General features: G+C 32.7%; 1 protein-coding gene across 1 annotated transcript; it reads right to left on the bottom strand.

Annotated features, from left to right (window-relative positions):
• Window positions 1-9,165: 9,165 nt before the first annotated feature.
• Window positions 9,166-14,966, bottom strand: LOC141485227 (uncharacterized). The gene is made up of 3 exons (XM_074181528.1): window positions 14,769-14,966; window positions 11,369-11,689; window positions 9,166-9,702 (listed from the first exon to the last, which is right to left on the bottom strand). Exons 1-3 carry the CDS (start codon window positions 14,914-14,916, stop codon window positions 9,233-9,235), a joined length of 939 nt encoding a protein of 312 aa, XP_074037629.1. The 5' UTR covers window positions 14,917-14,966; the 3' UTR covers window positions 9,166-9,232.
• Between the last annotated feature and the right edge of the window lie 660 nt (window positions 14,967-15,626).

The raw sequence follows: 15,626 nt of genomic DNA, 5'->3' as shown, positions 1-15,626 counted from the left end.
CGGGCATGTGCTTGGATTGATCACTTCTAAGTTCCTTGGATACATGAACTTTGAATCTGCTCTGAGCAGGCGTATCTGATGGCCTTCCTAAGTTTTCTTTCAATGAATTGGCTCCAACCAAACCAGATACAACTTCGAGACGGAATTTCTTAAGTTTCATTTTATTTCCAGTTTTCTCTCTGAACAATATATAAACAATGGATGTGTCCAAGAAATGCCAAAATAATCGGTGCCACCACTTCCAACTTTTCCTATCTATAGCATAGTAGGATTTCAGCATATCAGCTTTGTCAACGCATCCCATACAACACCTATAGTCTTTTATAGCAATGGGGCAAGCTATTTCCGTGATTGTGCCATCTTTTTTTCTTTTTCCAACAGATGCATTGTTTGTGGGAGAATGTATAGTAGAGAGAAGCGTAACTACTCTCTTGTCCTTTCACTTTATGCATGAAATCATATCTCTCCTACTAAACCAGTCCGAATGGCCACGAGATAAACTTTTATCACTTTGGAAGTGAATGGGCAAATTTTTTCTATTCACTCTAACAGTACCACAACAGAATATATTTCTCTTGTACATTGTCTGCACGAGGTTCACGGTTGTGAAAAACTTATCGAAGTAAATATGATAACCTTTATTTTCTAATCCTTCCGTCATTGTATGAACAACGTTTTCTCCCAATTTTTTTTCGGTGTTATTTGCATCCTTTCCTGTATATATTTGAAAATCACAAATATATCCCGACAAATCAGCTCGATCCCAAAGTTTGAAACTTCGTTTGATTGGTTTTTTGGGCATGTATTGCTTGAAGGCTACTCGCCCTTTATATTTTACCATACTCTCATCAACCGATTGTTCCATCGTTGGTTTATAACAGTTTTGGAACTTTGTCTTCAAGTCATCAAGAAGGGGTCGAATTTTGTAAAGAATATCAAAATTGTGTTCTCCTCTTTTCGGCATCATGTAATTGTCATTCAAATGGAAGTTTGTCAATAAAAATCCAAATCGATTGACACTCATGAGTGATGAGATATATGGGTCGCGAAGTTCATTTTTAGATGACCAATAATCCCTGTAACTAGGGGAATGTTTTATTCCCATCAAAATGTTGATAGCGAAAAATATCTTTATCTCGGTAATATTAGTATTCTCAAATCTCTTACCCGACTGGGTACAGTAAAGGTTAGTTTGATACACTAGGTCATTCAAGAGATTATCACCAAAAAAACATTGAAAAAATTCTATTGAATTATTTTTATCAGCAACCAATATTGTAGGTCCCACGTCTTCAGCGAATGGAAGTAATTTTGGAGTAAAATCCCTTTTATTCCATAGGATCGTTGCTAGAGGTAAATTATCTTCAGATGAGTCACTGCTATAGTCTCGAATATCTTCATTGTTGTTGAACTCTTTGTCTGAAAACTCTTCAATCATAGTTTCTTCGATAATTTCCTCAATATCTCCAGCAATTTGAGAGGTCATATCAAGTTCCTCTTCTGACATATCGCCAGCTTCGGATCCGCCATCCGACGGTATATTATCGAGTAAGTCATATGTCTCATCTGAGGTAAGGTTTTCAAGATTGTAAAATTCATTCATTCTGAAAAAAATGAAACAGGTATTGCAAAGTGGTTTCAGATTGTGACCGGTCGTTATTCGAATATTGAACGCACAAATTCAATAACAATCGATATATAATATATTTTTCATGATTAATACATCATAAAGAACAATTATAATGAAAACATACCTGACCAAAACATCTTATCACAACAAAAACTTCAAAGCACAATCAGAAGTACCTACTCACGTCGAAAATCCACGAAGAAACTTCTATTGTTTCGAATATTTCAAAATCACTCGGTCCTGAATAATAGTTTTGCTATTAGCGAATAGTTGGCGCCTTCCACATGATATAAAACTATACGGTTCCATTATATTACCACTATGCAAGTAGAAAACGATTTTTGAATGTATGGTTCCATTACGAAACCACCTCCCTTCAAAGGGTTAATTGAAAAAAATTATGATTTTTAGAAAAAAAATGGTTTCTTAAAAAAAAAATTTGTTGCTAAAAAATGCGTTTGTTAATTAACAATCGTTTTTTGCAACTAAATATTAAAATTAAGGAACCGTTTTTTTTAAATCATAAATTCTATTGTTCTTTAAGGTTTTGAAAAATTTTTTTTGTTCTTTTTTTAATTGTTTATTTAAACATTTTTTTGTTATAAACAAATTATTTTTCTTATTTTTTTTTTCAATCTGTTTTTTTTCAATACTTTGTTCTATAAGAAAAGTAACTGTTTTTTTTTTAATTTATTTTATTTTTTATAAAACTTTTGATATTGGGATATTAAAAAAAACATAGTTACTTTTATTATTATTATATTGAAAAAAAAAATTAAAAAAAATTGTTCATAACAATTTTTTTTAAATAAACAATTAAAAAAAGAATAAAAATGAGTAAATAAAGCCCCATTTTTTTTCTCTCATTTGTTTATAACTTTTGTCCGTTTTCGGACCTTTCCTTAAACTTTCTAGGCAAAAATACGAATCGAATGACACCTTGGTCGTAATTTTTGCACAGGGCTGAAAAATGTCACCAAAAAGAGCTAAATCGAGTACATGTGAACCAGACTATTTAGAGGTATTGGTGTGATATTTTCATTCTTGGCTTCAAAAGTGAAGTGGAACTATCTTATTGATTTCATGTACTTATTATTTGCAATTATTAGAAGTATTTTTTTAGTTACGACTGATTTGCCTTTTTTTTATTCGTTTCATGACTGAAAACGCTCCAGTTTACAAAAAATACTCTTGCCAAATTTGTATTACCAAATATTTTATTTTCCTAAAGGCAAATTCTCTAAATGCTCATATTTGTATAGGTACTCTAGTTGTATAGGTTCGTATATACAGGATGATCCAAATTGACCACGCAATATTGGCTATTTTTTTTGTCAGTGATAAAAAATTATTGAAATTTTCCAAACCAGCGATTTTTTATGCTCACTAAGATAAAAGGTGAAACTGGAACTTTTGACTTACGTTAAATTTGATTTCCCAATCTCCAGAACTGCAAAATCTTCTTGACACACACCAAACTTCTTGAGGATGAAGTTCTGAAGAGCCAACTTCTTTGGTGAAACGCGTGTCGAGAAGTGTATTGCAGTTTGTTGAGTTGTAACGATTTCTTAGCTTTGCTAATAAAGTTACCAATGATGCGCGCCCAATTTGGATTGGTTTGTATATATTTTAGAATTTCGTTTGTTAATCAAAAACTTTCGAAATGTTTTTATGATATACAAGGCATGTATATAACTTACGTTAAGGTATTCTATCGACTGTATTCTTATTTATTACTAATATTTAGTGTTTTTATCGAGACTGACGGTGTCTTTGGTAGGAAATTTGCTACTTTATAGGCCTACGTCACAGGCTGGGACGACGACTTGAGATAGAGCACCAAAGTAATCGAGATTTGTGATAAAATGAAACGAAGAGAAAGACAAGTGTTTCGTCCGGCCTGTGATTTGAATCTGACTGCGTTTCGACAGCTGAATGATCTCTCTTTTTTAAAATCACTTTATATGGTACATCACTGTTGTGTAATGTTCATTAATGGCTTTATTTTGCTGAATTTTTGAAACTAGTTTTGAGGAATGTTTTTTGACTTTGAAATTATTTGATGGAAAGGAATAATTAAATCAGCATTTTACGAAATTATTAACTTACTAAATCTGCATTCCACGATAAAATCGACAAATGGATGACATAGTAACTTTTCAAATCGTCATATCATCCAATTGGAAACTTATCAGTGGATCAGTTACTTGCCATATTGGCATCCTACCCAATCCATAACTTACCAGATGTGTAACCTCATGAGTTAGCAACTTATCAAATTAATTTCTTTTTGAACTAGTAATATAACAAATCATCAAATCGGCAATTGAGCGAATTTGTAAGTTACCCAATAAGTAATTATCAAATTACATCTTGCAAAGTTGGCAATTTTCCATATTAGCTTTTAGCCATTTAATAACCAAAACAGCAACTTATTAAATCAGAAACATAGTACCTTCTCAGATTACAAAATCATGCAATCAGTTACTTGTCAAATTAGTAACTTACTGGATCAGTAACTTGCCATATTGGCATCTTATTCAATCGATAACTTATCGGATGTGCAACCTAAATCAGCAGACAAGCAACACACCAAATTGAAATCTTATTAAAACGGTAACTTAACAACTCATCAAATAGACAACTTGGAGAAATTTCAACTAACCCAATTAGTAATTAACAAATCGGCATCTTGTGAAATTGGCAATTTACTAAATTAGCTTTTACCCAATCAATAACCAAATGAATAACTTATTAAATCGAAAACAGTAACTTTTCAGATTACAAAATTATCCAATCAGTAACTTATGAAATTAGTAACTTACTGAATCAGTAACTTGCCATATTGGCATCTTACTCAGTCGATAACTTACCAGATGTGTAGCAGACAAGCAACACACAAATTGAAATCTGATTGAAACAGTAACTTAACAACTCATCAAATAGATAACTAGGAGAGGTTTTAACTTCCCCAATTAGTAATTAACAAATCGGGTGAAACTGGCAATTTACCAAATTAGCTTTTACCCAATCAATAACCAAATGAAATTATTACATCGGAAACAGTAACTTTTCAGATTACAAAATTATCCAATCGGTAACTTATCAAATTAATAACTTACTCGATCAGTAACTTGCCATATTGGCTTCTTACTCAATCGATAACTTACCAGATGTGTAACTTAAATCAGCAGATAAGCAATACACCTAATTAAAATCTCAATGAAATGTAATATAACAACTCATCAAATAGACAACTGGGAGAGTTTTTGACTTTCCCAATTAGTAATTAACAAATCGGTGAAATTGGCAATTTACTAAATTAGCGTTTACCCAATCAATAACCAAATGGGTAACTTATTAAATCGGAAACAGTTGCTTCAATAACTTCTCAAATTAGTAACTTATTGGATCAGTAACTTGCCATATTGGCATCTTACTTAATCGATAACTTACCAGATGTGTAACTTGAATCAGCAGATAAGCAATACACCTAAATAAAATCTTAATGAAATGGTTATATAACAACTCATCAAATAGACAACAGGGAGAGTTTTTAACTTACCCAATTAGTAATTAACAAATGGGGTGAAATTGGCAATTTACTAAATTAGCTTTTACCCAATCAATAACCAAATGGGTAACTTATTAAATCGGAAACAGTTACTTTTTAGATTACAAAATTATTCGATCAATAACTTCTCAAATTAGTAACTTACTGGATCAGTAACTTGCCATATTGGCATCTTACTCAATCGATAACTTACCAGATGTGTAACTTGAATCAGCAGATAAGCAACACACCTAATTGAAATCTTAATGAAATGGTAATATAACAACTCATCAAATAGACAACTGAGAGCATTTCTAACTTACCTAATTGTTAATTATTAAAATGGCATCTTGCGTAATTGGCAACTTACCAAATCGGGTTTTACCCTATCAATAACCAAATAGGCAACTTACTGAATCGAAAACAAAGTAACTTTTCAGATCTGTAACACATCAAATTAGTAACTTACTGGATCAGTAATTTGCTATATTGGCATCTTACTTAATCAATAACGTATCAGATGTTTAACCTAAATCGACAGACAAGCAACACACCAAATTGAAATCTTATTGAAACGGTAACTCAACAACTCATCAAATATACAATTGGGAGAATTTATAACTTACCCAGTTGGTAATTATTAAAATGGCATCTTGCGTAATTGGTAACTTATCAAATCGGCTTTCACCCTATCAATAACCAAATAGACAACTTACTGAATCGGAAACCAAGTAACTTTTCAGATCTGTAACTCATCAAATTAGTAACTTACTGGATCAGTAACTTGCCATATTGGGATCTTACCCAATCGAAACTTATCAGATATGTAATACATATTACATATTATTATTATTATTATAATATAATAGTTCGTAAAATCAACAACTGAGCGATTAAGTGATGAGTATTAACAGGTAAAAAAATTAATATTCGGAAAATCATTCTGAATATAGTAGTTACAGGATTATTTGAATCAAATTTTGTATATTCACAAGAGTATATTGACACAAAATTCATTTTGAGGAATATTATTTTACATAAACGCTACAATTTTTTGTGTACATTCCTCGAAACTCGTTTCTGCATCTTACATATGCACAAGAACAACAACCTTGTAGATTTGTACTGACCTACAAACTTTTGCTACCTTTTATACTACTACATAATCAATATTGAAATAACCGTATGTCCGCTTATCTTTTGGAAAATGTATTGTCCGTTTTTGAATGTAATGTACTGTAAAAATTATTGTGTAGGTAAAGTGATGATATATACATTTTATAATTTACAATAAAATTTTAATTTCTAGTTCGTGTTTTATTGACTCAATAGATGCCTGACGTTTCGTCTACTACTGCGGAAGGCATTATCAAAGGCTCGAGTTGTTGTTCCCGTTTGTACCCGAGTACTTGGTTCGTTCTCTAATCGTCTTTGATAATGTCTATCGCAGCAGAAACGTCAAGCATAAATATCTGCAGACCACGGCCAAAAAACCCGGGAAATAGATTAGACACAGTTGTCTCCAGCCGTGAAAGTTGACATTCTTTGATTAAAACATGGTGTTTCACAAGGGTCTGTTCTGGGACCGTTGTTATTTATTTTGTATACAAATGATATTTATAAAATAATTGGGAGTTGTCCAATTTCACTTTTGATGTAATAGAATATTCGAAAAGAAATACAGGACATTTGAAAAGTTGGTTGAATAATTATGAATTGAAACCCGACCAAATCAAAATTATGACGTAAATTTATCGGGAGCTGAAAATTTTAAATTATGTCAGAATTTCTCAACATATTTTCAGTTTCTATGAACCTGACATTCATTGAAGGTCATTTTTTTTAAAAGTGTCTTCTAAATCAATCTCTGAGAAGAATATGGCAGAATAGAAATATAGTTCTCAGGTATAATTGAAAAACTTGAAGAAATAAATCATCGATTATTAATAATGCTAAAATGTCACAAATTAATTCAAATTGGAGTTTTGAGACTTGATCATACCATAATCATAACATCATATGTTTGAATTAGGTTAAAATCTATTCAATTTTTGGATACAGTAATGATAATAATAAACAATGAATAATTTTAAAAAGGTATTTTTTTTGATTATCTGGAAATAAAATTCTTAAACCAATTTATAAAGGAGGTGCACGAAAAAGTGTTTCAAATTATCGTCCAATTGCTCTCTTAAATTTGTTTGGAAAGTATTTGAAATGATTTTAAAATCTCTTATAATTAATTTTATAAATATCGATATTGATTTTGATGAATTTCAATATGAATTGAAATAGTTGGTCTGTGACAGATCTAATGAATAATATATATTTGTAGATGTTTGGATATGAGTAATTACAGTGTTGTAATATTTTTAGATATAAAAAAGGCATTTGATTCAGTTAATAAAAAAATATTACTAGATATTTTATAACTATAGCTCTGGAGTAAGAAGTAATTCTTAAAAATAATTTTAAAATCGAAATCAACATGTAGTTATGAATAATTGTGAAAGTATTATATTTAATATAATAGTTTAGTACAAATGAGATGGTTTGAAATACTGTAAACTGTTTAACACTTTCAAAATACAAATTTTGAAATTATAAAACAATAACAAAAATTAATTGGCGCTCCGGGGCGACTTCATCGATTCCAGTGGCGCATTTGCTTTTTCAGCTTCAGGAAAATCCGGAAAAACCTGCAGCACCACTTCATCTGGAGATCTTAATCTGCCAATGTCCTCTCTCTCATAAAACAAAATATAGGGTGTCTCCAGAGGCTCCAATCAATTCAATACTTCGCCAGAACACTTAGCGATACGACTATCATCAAACTTAAACCAGTATTGACAGTTTCAACTTTTGGGGTATTAACTCTATGTTGATACTATTGAAAATATATGTTAGATGGGTGCAGGGCCGTAGAGAAAAGAAAAACCAGGGGGGGGAGAAAATCCAAAATTTCCCAACCCCACCAGCAAAATTCGCCAACTTTCGAGATAATGGAAGCCAAGGGATTAGTTACTATTATACTATATTAATTTTCTTACTTAGCTATCCAAAGATTGGCTGAATGCTTATATGCCCGTTAGGGTATGCACAAACAAAAATAAATTTTGGTAATTTTAGAAATAATAATGGAAATTATTCTACTTTGGACCGAGGTCCTTGTCCTTCCACCATGTTAGCAATATTCAATACAAATGAAAGGAAACAACACTTCAATAATATTGTGCTTATTGTTTTCTACTATCATTTTTTCTATCTTCACGGCCCGAAATCGACTTTTCCAAGTCGAAATAACAGCGAAAAGTTGTGAATTTGTGGACTGTTCAGGGCTGTTCTCTTACTTGGGAAAAATTGACTTTTTTGAAGTTTTTACACAACTCAAAATTTCAGAAGTATGGGATCTCCAAGTTATGCATGTTGGGAAATCCCAACCTTCTCCTGGTTCTTTCCCTTTTCTTGCCACCTCTCCCTTTCTTTTCTCTCATTTTTATTTTTTTAATTTTTTTCATTTTTTTACCATTATTTTTTTCTATCTTCACGGCCCAAAATTTTTCAACTTTTTCCCAAGTCGAAAAAGCAGAGGGAGGAGGTTCCCCCCGTCCCCCCATGGCGACGGCCCTGGATGGGTGATCATTTCTAATTTGTAGATGATCTTGCACTTTTTTATTAAGAAAAAAAATTGAATACAAATATAAATAACGTTATGAAAAAGATTGGGAAATAATTAAATTATTTCAATTCACCAATCAACTCAAGTGGAAGATTGATCTTTCTCTTGAACATGAACACTTGGTGATCGAAACACGTGTCGAGGTGTTGAAATAACGGTTTGGTTTTGGGATAAACTCCAGTAATATTCATTACTACACCAAAGGTTCCATACAGTGCATCACAAGCATGTAATCCCAAAAAAATTCAATACCATATTCTTCAGATCATCATTTTCAACTGTCAGAAATGAAATTTTGTATAATATGAACCACCATTTCTTTATTTTCCACACGTTCAATAATAAATAAAAATAATACAAAGCAGCAAGTTCAGTAATATTCATAAGGAGGCCGAGTTTCAAACCTTCTGTAGACATCCCTCCTCGGAGGTCTAACGTCAAGCTCAATATAATCATCCTCATACCGCTGGTTCTGGTAAGGCCTCGCCTCATATCTGGGATCCTCATAAATCGTTATATGCTTTTTCGGATACCCTACATCGTGATCGTTGTGAGCATACCTGTCGTAGGTATTGTAATAGGGATCGTGGTAAGGTCTCCCCACAAATTTTTCTTCGTTATATCTTCCTCCCATACCGTAAGCATTGGCAGCGTTTCTGCGGTTCGCTGCCTCCCTGTCGTCATAGTATTTGTTTTTGTTGTACATTTGGTGATTGCCTCGGTCTTTTTCGTATTTACCTGCGTTGTCGTAATGGCCGTGTCTTTCCTGTTCGTCCATGTGATGCGCCGAGTCCAGATTTCCACCTTTGCGACTGTCTTGGCCAGCGTCCCCATAAGATCCTATGTTAAAAAACTGGTGATATCATAAGGTGTAGCAAAGGTGCTGATATGAACATTTTTTGAATTTGTGATTATAAATGTTTGGTCTAGATGTTTAGCGGAAGATATTCCATCAATATTGGAATTAGACAGCAACTTCGTTATTTCATCTCAAATTCAATCGCTAGTGTATATTCTTACATATATAATCACAATGGCAATTTTTCCAACGATTTATATATTTTTGAAGTTATGTAAAAATTCGAACCTACGAAAGGTTGAGATAATCAGAAACGTTTTACTAGAATTGGAGTTGGCACATGAAAATTATTTTTTGAGCATCTTCCTTTCCATATAAAGATAAATAATCTTATAGTAAGTTATTTCAGATTGTACACCCTGTGGATTCTATATAGGTACATTAGATTCTCACTTTTACAGTGCATCTCAAAATTCGAAGTATTTTTTATTGTCATTTATTGATTTTCTCTTGGCTTTTTTGAAAGACAAACCTATAGGTTTCCACGTTGCATGATTTGAAAATGATAAAATTCTAAAAGAGAATTTTCTATTCGTGTAGAAAGGGCAAACTTCAAATCGACCCCGATATGTGTGACTGTTGTGCTGTTTATCAATAACTTCATTTCCAAATTTTCTTAAATGGATGTCAAAAGAGATCTGCAATCATTCAGATCTCCACAACTCCAATATTTACAACTGTATACAGTTCTCGATTACAATTTTTCATTTACATCGTAAGGGCTGAAAAATCTCAAAATAGTCATTAATAACTCTGATTTACATCAATTAAATTGTTTTTTGCTAAATAATATTAAGTTTTATCTTTAAAACTATCATAATTATTTGTTTGTTCTTTGTTACTTTCCCTTTGAAAATATTGTATGTTTTTTGGGATCGATAAACGGTAATATGATTGTTTTTCAATTGTCAGATGGATTGAGAGATATTATTTCTTTTACGATATAGTTTTTTATGAAAATGATGCACAGTTCTAGTTTCTAATACAAAAATAATAGCTTTTGGAATGTGTATAACAACATTTTGACTTTACCGACATCTATGTTCTGTATACTGAGGTAACTTGTCTTTTATGTCATAGGTTTTCTTCACTACGAACGCAATTAAATCTACTATGACATAGGTGTCAGGAAAATCTTTGATCGATTAAGATTATACATTATCTCGATGAAGAAACCATTATTTATTAACCAAACCACATATTTTATGCACTATATTTTCGAGTACCTGATAAGATAACAGCTTTATTCAGGTATATTTGTTTGGAAATTTTGAATTTACCGCGATCTACGTTCTTTATACCAAAGTAACACCAACTTTTTTATGAAAAAGATTTCTTCATTTTTTAATTTAAGTAGTTATATCTACTCTAACACAGATGTCAGGAAAATCTGGTTGTCATCACAGTTCCTCTTAACATTGATAAATTATAAAATATATTGTTTGAACTTACTGAAACTGAAAGTAAGTAATCCTACTAAATCAATTTCAGATGTCACGTGTCCATTGGTAATAAGAACTATTTTATTTGCCAAATTTTGAGCAATATTTCAAAATAAAGGCTTCCTAGGTTTATTACAAGAAGTAATTTTTTGTGCATGAATGATAATACTTTTCCAAAATCTAAATAAAAATCTTGATTTCTCACCTTTTCTGGTTTTGTGACTGTATTCATCCCCTTCATCGCTGCCATCGTCAAAATAACTGGAATTGCTTCCTTGTTCGTCCTTGTGGTAGGTATTATGGAAGCCAGTCTTATGATGTCCTTTTTTGTGAGCCTTTTTTTCTTCGAAATCAGAAACGTCGCCTCCGCCATTTTCGTGGAAAGAACCTTGATCGAAAGAGGTCTGGTCCGAATGATCTTTCCTGTTACCGTTTTGTTCGCCGTATCTTCCTACGTTCGAAGAACTGATGAACTTCTTTTCGTCGTCCTTGTTGAATCCTTCGTCTCCTTCAAAATTGGCGATACCTTCAGAACACGTAATGGCATGTTTAATAGATTCACATTGAGTGAAGGCTGAATTAATTTTTTTTTTATCATGGTGATAGTTACTGTTCGTCCATTTTGCAGAGATGTTAACGTTACGAATATCGAAAAATTATTATTTATAAAAATATTTTCCAAATTGTGAAAGTCCAAAATGCAGTGTGTAACAACGAAAACTTAACAGAGCCGTTTTTGAATATGAAAAGTAAGATTTTTAAAAAAACCTCGGACACGTCGATTTCTAATTGAAGGGGGACACCTTTCAGATTAATCAGATTTTTTGTAGTACGCACCCCCTCGGAGGGGTGCGTCTGACGACCCTTATTTAGATAGTGAAAGTAGGTCGAGTGGCACCTTGTTTTAAAGGTCTTTCGAATACCTTTACATCTCTGGTAAAAGAAAATTTTTGTATCGATTAGTTTTCAAGATAATTTGAAGATTTAAAGTATTTTTATAGAGTTCAACTCTTATGCTGGGCATAATGGGGTGGTGCACCGTCTTGTTGAAAATAGATAAATTCATCTTGACATCTTGGATCCTGTTCAATTATTTCAACTATAAGAGGTTGTATTGTCTCTTGAAGAAGTTGTAATAAGAATGACCGGTTAAAATTCCATGAATAAAAAATGGACCTATAATATGATTGCCTAATATTCCGGCCCAGACATTCAACTTTTTGGTATGTTGGGTATGTATTTCTGCGTATTGTCTTGGGTTTTCATCTGACCAATAATGGCAATTGTGACGGTTCACGCAACCATTTAAATAAAATGAGCTTTCGTCCGAAAAACAGATGTTATAAAGCAGCTCGGGATTTTGCATTAATCTCTCACTCATGCCCTCACAAAACTCCTGTCTTCGATCAAAATCATTCTCATTGAGTTTATGAACAAGTTCATTTTTGTAAGGATGGAAATTGTGGTTTTTAAGGATTCTCCATGCACTCATATGGCTTATTCCGGCTATTGCTGATGAACCTCTGGTACTTAACCTGGGATTGGCAATGACTTGACCTATCACTCCAATCGCATTATCGTCATTCACTACTCTTCTCTGAACATTTCTTTTTTTATTTAAAACCGAACCTGTCTCCCTGAATTTTCTGACCAAATCCAGAATGTAATTTCTGCTTGGGTATTTACCAGGGTTTAGCTTGTTAAATAAAATTTATGTTGTATTAGCATTTTGGTCGTTGCCAAAAAATAAAGCAATAACTGAAACCCTTTCAGCGGTGGTGTAAGGCATTTTTAAACAAATAACAATACACGACCCGTTTAAACAAAACAATCGAACGATGTACTAATGAAAAACTGGAAGAAGAGAAGTGGGTATTGATTTTAAAAAAGGGATTTTATTCAACAAAAAACTGATAAGAAGAACTGCTCGAAACATTTTTTATTTAGGCATGCAAGTTACCGAGTGGTAAAGGTATTCGAAAGACCTTTAAAACAAGGTGCCACTCGACCTACTTTCCCTATCTAAATAAGGGTCGTCGGACGCACCCCTCCGAGGGGGTGCGTACTACAAAAAATCTGATTAGTCTGAAAGGTGTCCCCCTTTAATTTGGAATCAACGTGTCCGAGCTTTTTTAAAATCTTACTTTTTATATTCAAAAACGGCTCTGTTAAGTTTTCGTTGTTATACACTGTATATTCAGTCTTATGTGGCTTTATAATTATAGAGTTACAAAAAACTCATTATGAAAGTCAGTTCAATTCATTTGACAGCTGACAAATACCAGTACAACAATGTTCTGCATACCTAATTTTTGTGAGTGAAAAACAGTTTATGAAAGCAAGTAAAAAAGTTCATAAAAGTTTCTACAATTATGTACTTCTTCTGTACATTTCCTCCAAATTTTCTGAATGAACTACGCATTTAGTATCATTAGATGTATCTTCGTTTTATTCAAGTGTCCCTATACCAAAAACTATTGATGATTTGAGGATCAAAACTATTGATCTTCTGAGGATCAATGGTCTCAGAGCAGAAGTAATTGAAAACTACATGCATTTAACAAAAATCTCATGGAACAGAATGGCTTCTAATTCAATAACTTCACAGCTAATCTGATGTTCATGGACAGATTTAAATGAAAGCATGGACTTTGATTTCATAATGTATTTGCTATTTTTCATACGAAGAAATCAAAGGTAAATGACTTTGCTTCCACTCCTAACAACAGAATTACAAATATCAAGTTCATATATGAATTTGAAAGCAACGAGCAACTCCAGCACACGCTGGAGTTTTTCCCAACACCAAACCCTCATTTCAACACCTCGACACGTGTTTCGATCACCAAGTGATAATCTTCAGTTTGGTATTGGGAAAAAACTCCAGCAATATTCATAATTGATAAATTAGCTATATATTTTGATTTAATTCGTTCTCCCATTGAATTAAAATCGTATCAGACAATAGAAGTCTCAACTAGTATGATTCACAATGAAACATTGTCAACCGCTTTCAAACAATATACTCTGTTACTGAACTATCATATGGATCCTTATATACATAATCGATCTACAAAAATCCTTAATCGAAATAAAAACAGAAATACTTTTTTGTCAAATATGGCTTGAAAATCTGCAGAACATGGCCAAAAAAAAACTGAAAAACAGGTTTGACACTGTGATAACTAACTGCGAAGCTGTTTTGATCATTTTTTAGGTAGAAAGTTATGAATTATCTTTTTTTTTATCTCTAACTTATACACCGATAACTTACTGACTTTTTTTCAGAAAGTACTGTTGTGTTGTTGTAATACATTGACACATTTTTGTTCCCGTCCCAGAAGGACATTTCTTGAACTGAAATAGGCGCGGAAAACATGCATCAATTCTCCGCGTGTTAGTGGAAAAATGTATAATATTGGAAACATTATTTTTCATTATTCATAGTATAGAATACTATTCCAAATGCAAGCATCAGCAGCACAATTTTCCAGATATTTCACATCAATATTTTGGCTCTCAGAAAATCACTGTTTCTCCTTCGGTAAACTCTTAAATTCTTCAGAGCCAAATTCAATGTGGGATGTAAATAAAAAACAACCAACCTTTGTGATGGGAGACATCATACAGTTTGGCATCCTGTTCTTGCCCCTGATTCTTGACCACCCCTGTCCTGATAACGAGCGGGTTGGAGATGACACAAACAAAACACGTGAATGGAACCGCGGTCCACCAGAAGCTGCGGTAACACATCTCACAAAGACCATCTAAATACAGGAGTTGAGAGAGAACTGAAACCAATTTGAGATATTTGTTTCGTTTTATACCGTCACTAGGTTCATTGTGATTTCTAACCTTCGTTGACTTGGAATTTCATGGTATAACGTGGAAGAGGATGTACCGCTGGTTAAAGAAACGGAGAAGGTTAATTGTATTTTTGTTAAATTTGTCTCGCAAAGTTGGTACAAAAAAGGATTTCGGGTCTTTGCTCGAATATAGCAGACACTATTATCAATTTGATCAATTGAGGAAAAAAAATGAGAATATTGAAATCGGTAAATGGTAACTGTAAATATGTTTAGAAGAACTGTTGTCTATCTGAAAAAATTGATGTGTTGATTATGTGCTTCAGTAGTTTGATACAACAAGATAGATGGGTATTTTATATATCTCCGGATGTTAATATACATATATATGAAGACATTAAGAGGAAATCAAATACCTTTTTTCATCAAGCACTCTAGGTACTGATGTAGACTCCCATACTGATTCAGTATTTTTCCCAAGTAGAGAGTAGAGAAAGAAATATTAAGAGTAGATAGTTGCTTCACAGATGGATCAAAAACGCCTTAAGGTTATGGTACAACGTTCTGGTGTCAGTTGCAGACCCAACCTGTCGGGTTTTCAGAGTTTGCAAGAACCACACTCTTACCATCTAACCTGAAAGATTACTCACTATATAA

This window comes from Leptinotarsa decemlineata, unplaced genomic scaffold (assembly GCF_025532065.1).
Source record: "Leptinotarsa decemlineata unplaced genomic scaffold, Ldec_3_MD MMD2_tig00026314_RagTag_RagTag, whole genome shotgun sequence".
Classification (NCBI taxonomy): Eukaryota; Metazoa; Arthropoda; class Insecta; order Coleoptera; family Chrysomelidae; genus Leptinotarsa; species Leptinotarsa decemlineata.
The sequence above is the reverse complement of the archived record's forward strand: the minus strand, read 5'-3'. Positions and strand labels throughout refer to the sequence as shown.